Source organism: Mercurialis annua, linkage group LG4, assembly GCF_937616625.2.
Source record: "Mercurialis annua linkage group LG4, ddMerAnnu1.2, whole genome shotgun sequence".
Taxonomy (NCBI): domain Eukaryota; kingdom Viridiplantae; phylum Streptophyta; class Magnoliopsida; order Malpighiales; family Euphorbiaceae; genus Mercurialis; species Mercurialis annua.
Window position 1 is genome coordinate 24,578,522 of NC_065573.1, and position 11,990 is coordinate 24,590,511.

An 11,990-nucleotide genomic window follows, 5' to 3' on the forward strand; every position below is an offset into this window, starting at 1 on the left:
GAAAATTTTGAAAGTTTGGGTTATAAATAAAAAAAAATCGGAAAGATGGGATATCTTTTGATGACTAAGCCTTATTTATTTTATATCTATCAAAAATAAAAATGTGTCAAAACCTCATTCAGTTGATATTATATAATATTGTAAGAATCTTTACCTGTAAGAATTTAAATAATGAAAAAAAATCAAATTATGATCTTATGATCATATACGTAAAAATATTTGATAAATTGCCAGTCCAACTACAAATTATATAAAAACAGTTATAAGCTTGCTCCAATGATTTAACTTTTCCTCCTTATGATTTCCAAATTAACATGCTCAATGCTCATTAATAAAATGCATGTTGGTCAATAACCCAATATGCAATAATTAAAGGACTGCTAGAAAATAACATGAGATATTGTAATTATTTTCAAGTTGCTAGAAAATGAAAACAGTACAAAAGAATCTCTAATTTTTAATTTTTAAATTGATATAGTTTTAAATTTTGATTATTTCCATGTCATTACTAAATCAGGTTAAGGATTTAAGTGAAAGTTCTACAAATATAAGGGTCACAATTGAGATTTAATTTAAGTGTCAATTTAAAAGATAAAATAAATATTAGAATTATTTTTATTTTATCTTCCTATATTTGTTTGTTGCATGTATTTCGCACATGGATGTGCAAATAGCTAGTAAGGGGGAATTTGATATGAAATGGAAAAGTTGTGAATTTTTTTGACTGATTCATTTGAAAATAATAATCACACACACACTGCATTCACCAAACTGTATTTCTATAACATAATAATTGAATTTTAAACTTTTTGTTTTCATTTAGATAACAAATTAACATCTACTTTCAATAACAAGAGATGACTTCTTAATTTTCAAAGATACATTGCCTATGTGGACGGCAAGAAATATGTTCATTTCCAAATTCTCGACGTCATTTAAAAGCCAATATCTATTTAAATAAAAACAAATCTCCACATCACTATTTTTTTATTGTCCACATTATAGCAGAAATACATAGAGATTGATTGATATTATTTTGTAATATTACTAGTTTTCTGAGCGATGCTTGAAAGGGATTGGAATAGCTCTGAGAGGAACATATTTTCTAAGTGTTAACCCTATAATTTCACTCATGTCTAGGTCCTCTGGTTTAAGGTCATCAGCCAGAACCCAATCAAAAGTGTGCAAAACCGATCCAAGAGCAAATGGTAGCAAACGAGAAGCAAGAGGAACAGCAGGACACATTCTGCGACCGGAACCAAAGGGTAAGAGCTGAAAATGGCTACCCTTGTAATCCACCACCATATCAGCCTCCAAAAATCTCTCTGGCCTAAACACTAAAGGATCTCCCCAAGTCTTTGGATCTCTTCCTATTGCCCAAACATTTACCAGAATCTGAGTATCTTCGGGAATATCGAAACCAAGCATCTTGCAGGATTCCATGGCCCTGTGCGGGAATAAGAGAGGACTTGGTGGATGAAGCCTTAGAGTTTCTTTGATGACTGCAGTTAGATAAGGAAAATGTTCGATATCTTTTTCTTCAAGCTGGTTTCCGGGATTGATCACGCTTCGTAGCTCGACCTGTAATTTTTGAAGTTTAATAGGATTACGAAAGAGCTCAGTCATCGCCCACTCTAAGGTGCTTGATGTTGTATCGGTTCCTGCTTCAAATAGCTCCTGATAATAAATTATGTCAATATCATTAAAACAACCTAAAAACAGGGAAGAAAATAGGGTAATTGATTATGGGGTCATTATATTTTTCAGAAATTACAAAATGATGATGGAATTTCAGAACGTAATATTTTGATTATTTAACTATTTTGCTAATGGAAGGATTTTGGCCGCTAAAGAAAAAAATATTCGAGCTGTGTTTTGTTGATTATGTATATAAATAAAATATAAAGTATTATTTGTCATAAATTATCAAAAAATGATTACATATTTTTACTTGAAATCAATTAAAAAAATCTCATATTCACAAATTTGATCGTTTAGCAGTCCTTTGTTGTGTTTTAAAATTTGGTCATCATTTTACAATTCTAAAAATTACAATAACCCCCAAAATCAATTACCCAGAAAAATAAAATAATAGAAAAGATTACATTACGCCAACACGCACAACCGCGTTTATCGTTCTTTCTAACAACGATAAATGTGGTTGTGCGTGTTGGTGCAATGTAACTTTTTAGTAACAATTTTTTTAATATTGGTCGTTACTATATGTTTTACAACAAAACTAGCTATATAAATTGGTTGTAAAAAGATTTAATAACCATAAAAAGTCATTGTCAAAATATTATAATATTATGACCTAATAGTCCAAAACTATCCACATTTTTTAATTTTTTTGTTTATAGCCCAAACTTTTAAAATCTTCAATTCTAGTCTATTTCTCATTTTTCAGTTTCAATTATAGCCAGTTGCTTAAATTTGAGTGGAAAAATTCAATATACGCTTTATATTACTTCATATTTGGAATTTTTGATGGTAAAATGATAAATTAGAATAACATAAATTAATATGAATGACATATTTAGACTTTTTTCACTTTAATTTGAACAATTGATTATAATTGAAACTGAAAAATGAGGTAAAATTGAAGATTTTGAGAGTTTGAGCCAAAAACAAAAAGTATTGGAAAGATGGGGTATTTTTTTATGATTAAGCCTAATATTAAGTATAATTTTAATATGTTATATAATTTTATAGTATTTTTTATTTAGTTTTATAATTTAAAACATATTTTTTTTTTAAATTTAATACTTTCTAATTGATATATTATAATAGAAGTAAAAAAATTATTTTCATAGTGAAAGGTAGTTTTCTTTTATAATGAGATTCCAACATTTTTATTTCACTTCATTTAGATGTAGGATTTTTGATTTTTTTTAACTTTCTTTTAGCAATAAATTATTTGTCGTTACGCATGGTTATATTTAAAAATGACATAAATTAACTCGTTGGTAAAGTGTATAATTAATAATGACTTGATTAGTCGTCGCAAAATAATTATATTTAAAAACGATATTTAAATATTCGTTATAAAAGATATATAATATTGTAATGAATTATAATAGTCGTTGTTAGAGACCGTTAATAAAACTCACTTTTCTTGTAGTGACCAGATAAACTAAGAACGCAAAGTTCAGAGACTAGATAGGATCAAATAGAACTTTATGGACTAGATAAAATAAAAACATAAAGTTGAAAGACTTTAAAATGGGTTAGTCCAAATATTTATGGATAGCTAAATTTTGTAGTTATTTCAAAAAATAACACAAAACTTTATTTTATTTTATTTTTCTAATGTTACTAAACTTTAGTTTATAATAAAAAAGGATTTGGCCAATCTTATTTTATTTGTGTGACCATCTAATTTTAGAATATAATTGTCACGTTAGTAAATATTATTAAATTATATATTTTATTTAAGAAATAATTTTAAAATTTGACTTTAGGATCGCTTTAGGATCGAGTAAGTCTTCAACATCCGCAAAGGTTTAAATATGCCCAAAGTCTTAAAAACTGAACAACTAGGCTTTCTGATTTTGACAACTAGCTCTCAACGTTTCATTTATGTGTCAAAATTCAAAAATGGTTGTTCATTTTTGAAGACGTTAGGAGCATAACTGAATCTTTTCGGATGTTGAGAGTTTACTTAATCCTACATGCAAATTTTAGGGTTACAAATAACCTTTTTCCATTATTTAAAATGAACATTAAACGCATAACTGAAAGGTCATTTTCTAAGATTATATTGGCCACATCATAAATATTAAATTGAAGTAATTGAAGTGAAAAATAAAATTCAGTATTCTTTTTAATTAGAATAATTTAAAAGTTTAATGATCTCGGTATATTTGACCTAACACAGATATAATGAATATTTAACACTTGGTCGATAAAGTAATTTACAGCAATCTCATTACTTTAAACTAACCCTAAATACTAGACCAGTTCATAGGCTGGGCTGGGCCGCCAAGCTTTTTGATTTTTATATAAGCCCAAGTACAGTCTCAGCTGGACTTTATATTTTGGGAAATATATGTATTTACTTTAAAAATAAAAATATTTGTACTTTTTACCTCAACACTGAAAAGTTATAGAAAATATCTCACTTTTTTCCAGATTTATGCTTTTAATTTAATTTTTTAAAAATAATTATAATCTTACTCCGTTATCATCTAGTTATTATAATATTATGATATTAGTATCATGAATGCTTCTGTAATTTATTTTTATACGTATGTTATCATACAATTATCATACTTAATTATCATCTAGTTATCATATTGCAGTGTTATGATAATGACATGATAATATATTGATACGACATAATAACCAGACACTATTTTATCATAACATTATCATAGATATTATCATAATGTTATCATAACATTATCATATAGGTACCATAAAACATTATCATCTTGATATCATATGGTAATGTTATGATAACGATATGATAATTACATGTTGGTTTCTGCATAATTTTTTTCCTGGAGTGTTATGATAACAACATGATAATATAGTGATACTAACATGATAACCAGACACTATTTTCTGCAGAAATCGTTTTTTTTAGATATTTAGATCTAAAAACTGAAAAAAATTTAATATCAATCTTTTTAGATCTGGAAGTCAAAATAAATTATAAAAATCACTACAAGTTAAGAAAAAATCGATAAAATTAAATATGAAAGAACGACAGAGCGATAATAAAAAAAGAAGAGAACAAAAATAGAGAAGAAAAAAATAAAACAGAAAAAATGGAAAAGAAAGAAAAAGAGAGGGAGAGAGACAAAAAGAGAAAAAAGGAAAAAAGCGAAAGTGACAAGTGGTAGTCGAGAGTGAAAAACTACTTAGAGAAAAAAAATTATAATAATAAAAGCATGTTTAAAGGTAAAAAAAATCAAAATATTAAAAGAGCGAGTTATTTTTTATTTTTTTTATTTCCTACACCCAATTCTAATTTCTAATAATAATTTTTTTACAGGCTCAGGCCAAATTTGGACGGATATAAAAATTCTATGAAAAGGAAAGTCAAAACTTGTCTATGAATAGCGGGTTTTTTTAGATTCAGGTTGGAATAGAGTTTGAACAATTATCCGCTCATTTCAATTTTTCGTACGAAAAATTATTTTCCAAGTCCGCGCTAAAGACTGGGCTTGGACGGGTCTAGACGGATACTCAAACCGTCTACTAAATACGTACTCAAATAGTTCGAATTTGGGAATGGAATTCAAAAATGTTCTTACATGTTAGGATACACATTAATCTCATGATAAACATTTGTGTAATGTAATGAACTTATATGGGTAATTGACATAGAGGAATACGCAAACTAATTTTTTTTTTTGTATATTGATGGCCAAACGTTAATTTCTTTTTAATTTTAGGGTTAATTACATATAAAACCACCACCTTTACACGAAATTGAAAAAATAACACGACCTTTAAAACGTGGCAATTCAGGGCACCACCTTTCATTTCTTTTCAAAAATAAGACGGCCACATTTTTAGTGGCATTTTTGCTGACGTGTCGTGACACGTGTCACTCTCATCGGCTGTCCAAGTCAGCAAAATTTTATCAAAAAACATGCACATGTTGTTTTTGAAAAGAATTGAAAGGTGATGCTCTGAATTGACACGTTTTAAAAGTCGTGTTATTTTTGAAAATTCGTGTAAAGATGGTGATTTTATATGTAATTAACCCTTAATTTTATTATAATTTTTTTATTTTGTTTTAACATGATTTCTTCAGAAAATAATGTATTATGGGCAGATGAATTTTATATTTTTGTCTAAAAACTTTACCTAGATCCATAATTTGGAAGAAATACTTTTCGTTAATTTATAATTGTACATAAGTGATTAATTTTGAGAAAATTACAAGTAAAAATTGATTGTCGCGCGACAAAATCAGTCTCTCACTTCATCATTTTAGCCGAAAACCTTCATCGAAATGAAATTAACTTTTAATATTTAAAATAAAATAAATTAAAGTTTGTTCATTAAAACGCTTTATATAGCGTGAATACTCTCTGACTCGATTACCCGAACTTACAATGATGATACTTTTCATGAATGTTGAAGATAAGGTAGATGGCGCCTTGATATCATCCCCATGAAAATCCAAAAGCACGTCTAGAAAGTCCTTTCTTTTATCCCCATCACCACCATGCACTTGACATGACCTAATTTTAATCCTTTCGTCGATAAAACCTTGAACAACTTCAAAGGCTTGTTTGGTATGGAAATGGGTCATTCTTTTTATACCTTGAGGATCAATCCATTTCAAAATTGGCACAAAATCTGCTATATTGGGCTTACAACTCACATCCATGATCTTGCATATATGGTAAACGAATTTAGACCCTGTCTCTAAATTTGGTTGGTCCAAATCTTGGGAGAGCAACAGGTTTCCAATATGATTAAAAGCCATCAAGAAAAAACATTTGTGAAGATCAACAGCTGTGGTGCCATTCTCGCTTTCGTTTCTTAAATGCTTTATCATCCGATCAATGGAGTTTGCACGTAAATTTTGCGAGGCATCAAGGCGATTGCCCGTGAACAATTCTACGGAACAAAGACGCCTTAGTAACCGCCATGTTGATCCATACTGAGCTGTAATCAAAGAACCTTCATTATCATGTTGGGGTTTCATAGACTCGTAAATCTTTCTACCTGCAAGAACCGTGTCATGGTTCTTGAACATTTCTCTAGCCATTTCGCTAGAAGATATGACCACGGTTCGCATTGGTCCTAGCCATAGGGTCATTATAGGACCATATTGACTAGCCAATTTAGCAAACGATACATGCGGCTCCTTGCCTAGCTGAAGAAGGTTTCCTAATAGTGGTAACCTCATGGGTCCTGGTGGTAAAACCCATCTTCTCTCTCTTATTTTTGATACCATAATCCATGATAGTATTATGGCTATTACTATTAGTATTAGTCCTATCCCCATTTCTGTTTTTTAGTTTTGTTAGTAATTTTTGTTGTCGTTGAGAATATAAAACACTTATATAAAGTTACTAACTTACTGACTTTTGGTACGTATCTCTATATTAATTACTAATTTAATAGGAAACTCTTGGACTTCTAACTCTTAGACTTATCACACTAAATATCTAAGTGTAGTTCCGAGGGGACCTTATCGAAAACTTTAAGAGATTTTATGGTATTTAATGCTCTGAAAAATTTGAAAAATTTGAAATAGAAAAGTCTTTCAAAATAAAGCTTCAGTTACGGAGAGGGTGATTTTTCCTAATTTTTTAGCTGCTTTACTAAGGCTGTTTTTCTTCTTAAATACTGTAATAGGAGTTTTTGTTATTTGGCTTTTGATTTCTATAGAAATCTTTACTGTATTTTGTATCCGAACTAATGTTCTTTTGGCTGTTTACTATAGCCTAATCCTCTAATATGCCACGTTATGTATGCTACTGCTTGTTTGTAAACTATATGTGACAGTTTTTATCATTCATTGTGGCTTAATATGCATATCTATTCATAAAAAAAATACAGATGAATTGGTAAGACGATCTTTTTATTTAAGTGAGGTCATAGATTCAAACCGTAATTATATATGTAGCTGTTTAAAATTTAAAAGTCATAGTTCGCCTCTCGCATCAACCTATATGGCTCAATTTATCAGATTAGTCTAAAATTAAAAGGTTTAAATGTGTTATTTTAGACCAGTTCAAAAAATATCATAGACATTATACCAAAACAAATACCTAACTTAACTGACTAAAGAATTCACAGAGGATGGTTCGGTAGCTAGGCAGGGCAGCACCCTATAAGCCAGTTCCGCCCCACCTTCCATCAATGGAGTGTAGCCTCTACTGTTGTAGTATTGTGGAAACTAACTTTTGGATAAAAGATTTATTTTAGTAGTTCAATAATTCTAAAATGTCTATTTAGTCCTTGAAAATAAATTTTAAACTATTAAATATTTAAAGTATAAAATGAATTTTATAAACTTTTCAACTAGCAGACTATTAATTTTTTTAGGTATGTACTTACTATAATATAAAAATTGACTGTAATATGAGACACGTATACATAGTACAAATACAAAAAAAAGTTGATATTAAAATATTGAAATTAATAAATTTTATTAGTAAAATTTAAATATTAAAAATCTTATAATAAAAAAACTGATGGACCCTCACCTATTTTTTATAAACTAGTGTCATTTGACGTGTTTCACGCGTGACTCGTAGTGTGACTTCTCAAAATATTATATTTGTGGTTAATTAATCATTATTTTATGATTATAAATTGTACTTACGAATAAAATATCAAATAATTATTAAAATAGTAGTTAATTATGAATAATCTATTTTATTTATAGAGAATATAAATTAAAAAATCAAGTAATAATTAAATTAGTAATTTATTAAACATAATTTATTTTAATTAAAATTTTATATGATTATTAAATAATATTTAAAATAACAACTATTAAATATTAAAGTAGTTTATTTTAGTTAGTACATCAGACAATTATTTTAACATAATATTATCTCAATAGCTTTTAAATTAATAATTATATTATATAAAGTAAAAATGACATTAATATAAATGTGTCTGTCCCCCTCCCCCTTCTCCCCATCCATCCGTACTTTTACATATAGTATAGATGAATATGTATATGTATATTAAAAATTATAAAAAATGGCAAAAAAAACCATCAAGTCAAAACTTATGCACGAAAAGAGGTCCACACAAAGGTGGCTTACTAGGGGTTACGTCTTTGAGAGATGACTATAAACAAAACGGTCCTAAGAATAAGATATAAAAAAGATTTTTTTAAAAAAAAAACCAATTTCGAGTAAGGAAAACTAATATTTTAATTTTTTTTAAAAAACTGATTAAAAATAAATTAAAGATTACGTCCTCCTTTGTTAAAGCATTGCTCTGAAAAATAATATCATTTTTACTTTTTCATATTTCTCGCATAATAAGAAAATATAATATTTTCCATAATTTGTAGAGAAAATTACACCATTTATCAAAAAAAGATTAAAAAATACTGTTTATAAAAATAACGAGCTGACTTAATAATATTTACAAAAATATTTAAAAACAAAAATAATTGCAGAAATACGGTATGTATACTATTGGTATAATGTAAGTATGCTAAATCATGTGCATAATGTATATAAACTAAAAATATACTAAAATAATACCTCATTCAAAGAGTAAACATATCAAAATAATACTGAAATTTTATAAATATTAGACGAAAAGTAAACCAATATTATACCACATCGTATATTAATAATTAAAGTAACAATATACTAAAATTGTAAATATAAAAATTTATAAAAAAAATTATTATCGATATACCAAAAATATACTGAAATTATAACAATATTAAACCAAATATTATTTTCAAATTTCCTAATTCATAAGTATTAAACATAGTCATATTATACCAACAATATACAAAACGTATTTTTATAAATAATTTTTTTTTCGTATTTTTGTATATGAAAAAAGTCAATAATATTGTTGTAATTATTTTCAAAATGTTAGATACTTTTGTAAGAGCCCCTAATTTGTAATAGGGACCACACAAAATAATATCTTGTCATTGAACCAAGAACTACTCAAAAGAGTAAGGGGCGACACAAACACATCCAACCTCTGAATTCACAATAAATAAAAAATGCGCTTATGTTTCAACAACTTCGCAAAGAAAGCATATAATTGACCGTCTTACCAAAAAGTCCAAAAACGGTATCATATCATGCAACGGTAGCAAACTAAAATACCTTGATACGAGGGGGGCTGAAGACTTCCAAACCTTAATAAAATCCACAATTAGAAATAAGGTCTTTAGTGACGGATTTCGCCGTCGCTAAATACCTTATTTCCGCTGCTAAATAGATTTAGCAACAGATTACCGACGTACTCAGTTGTCACTAAGAGGGGCGTTACTAAATCTTTTAGCGAAGAAGATAAGGGTTCGTCACTAATTTATCGGCATCCCAATTTGCGGCTAAAAATGTTCATCTGTTGCTAATTTGTCTTTTTTGGCATGGAATTAACGACGGCGCCAAATGACTTTAGTCGTTAATTTTAGTGACGAATTACTTTGTCGTCGCTAATCCGTCCTGAGGACAAACTAGCGACAGAAAAATCTGTCGCTAAACCATTAGTGTTGTAAATAAAGTAGCAACAAATGTTTGGACAAATCTGTCGCTAAAATTGTAAGTCGGCAAATTCGCAAAATTTATAAAGGATTTCCCCTCGGTTTCGGCTTATTTCATTTTTTCCGTTAATTAAAAACAAAACATGTCAAATAATTGATATACACATAAAACACAATGACGCGATAAAGTTACCCAAATAAATATTAATTATTATAATTAATAAAATTTTAAATCAACCTCAATCACAATTAACCTAAATTAATAAACTAATTTTAAATTAACTCTATTTATTATTATAAATTAATTATAATCATTAATAATTTTTATTAATATTCTAAATTAAATAACTAAATAAAAACAAATTATATTACAATTAAAAAAAATTCTGAAAGTATAATTCACGTAAAATAACAAACTAATTAACCTAATTTAACAATTTTATTCTAATGAGTTAATTCTAACTAAATACTAGATGTTTGTGGGATTTGTCAATTATAACAAAACCTCAAAATTGGCTATTTTAGGCCATTTTGAGATATTTAAAATCGGCTAGGTTAATGTTAAATTTAACCTAATTTAAAAATTATAAACTAATTAATGTAAAATTTAACAATTATAATATAATTAAACAGATTAACCTAATATTTTTTTAAATTAAAACTAAAAATAAATTTAAAATAGTTAAGTAGTCAAGTGGGCGTTTAATCTTTTTAAAAGTTCACAATATTTTTATAAATATTTAAAAAAATATATGTACTTTTCTCAATAAAGGCATTAATTGAACAACAATATTTGAAAAAAGGTAAAACAATATGATAAAGTTATTTTTAGTAGTTATATATTACAATGAGTATGAAAATTGTTATAAAATATTATGATAAAACTAATAACTATATCGTTCATGAAAAATATTGTATGAGTTTCATTGAGTAATTAATTTTATAATTTATATCAATTATATTTAAATAAACATCAAATAAAATAGGCGAATTTAATTGTATAAAATCAAATATCATAATAATTTAATTCATAACTAACTAATCTGATGTGTAATCTATCCAATTTTGTTAAAAAATGTTCTTATACATTTTTCACGTTATTTTAAAAGCATTTATGATATTTATACTAGTTTCGCATTACATGTTATGCGCGTGGCTCATTACGCAACTCATTAATTTAGATATAAATTAAATTTATTATAATTATACCAATTTATTTTATTTATTAATGGAAATCCAATTCCACATAAACATTATGAACCGAGTTTTGTGGGATTTGCCACCAAGTCCGACCTCGGATCTCACTAATGAATTGAATATAAGTCAAACTATAATAATCGATAATGGAGGAAATTTTAGAAGACCCATATTTTCTAAAAGACCTAATTACTTAAAAACCACTCACCTTATAATGTTTTTTAATTTATACCACGACCTAGGAAAATTTTCAATTGTACCCTATTTTCGATTTTTATGTTTCGTTTGTATCCCAAGAGTAATTTTTTTTGATAATTTAATTAATTTAAAGATGAAAATATTAAAAACAAAATACATAAATGATTAATATTAACGTTTTATTAGAATATAGGTTAAAAATGAAGGACTAATTTAAACTTTTTTTCAAAAGAAAATAGGTCAATTCAACTCATTAGGATAGAGATGAAACATAAAAATTAAAAATAGGGTACAATTGAAAATTTTCCTAGGTCATGGTATAAATGAAAAAAAGTTACAAGTTGGGTGGTTTTTAAATAACTAGTTTCGCATTACGTGCTATGCACGTAGCTCGTAACGTAACTCGTCAATGAACATATTAGTAATT

At 27.2% G+C, this 11,990-nt stretch overlaps 1 protein-coding gene across 1 annotated transcript; it reads right to left on the reverse strand.

The window, feature by feature from the left end:
- Positions 1-931: 931 nt before the first annotated feature.
- Positions 932-7,007, reverse strand: LOC126679249 (geraniol 8-hydroxylase-like). The gene is made up of 2 exons (XM_050374237.2): positions 6,071-7,007; positions 932-1,677 (listed from the first exon to the last, which is right to left on the reverse strand). Exons 1-2 carry the CDS (start codon positions 6,971-6,973, stop codon positions 1,048-1,050), a joined length of 1,533 nt encoding a protein of 510 aa, XP_050230194.1. The 5' UTR covers positions 6,974-7,007; the 3' UTR covers positions 932-1,047.
- Between the last annotated feature and the right edge of the window lie 4,983 nt (positions 7,008-11,990).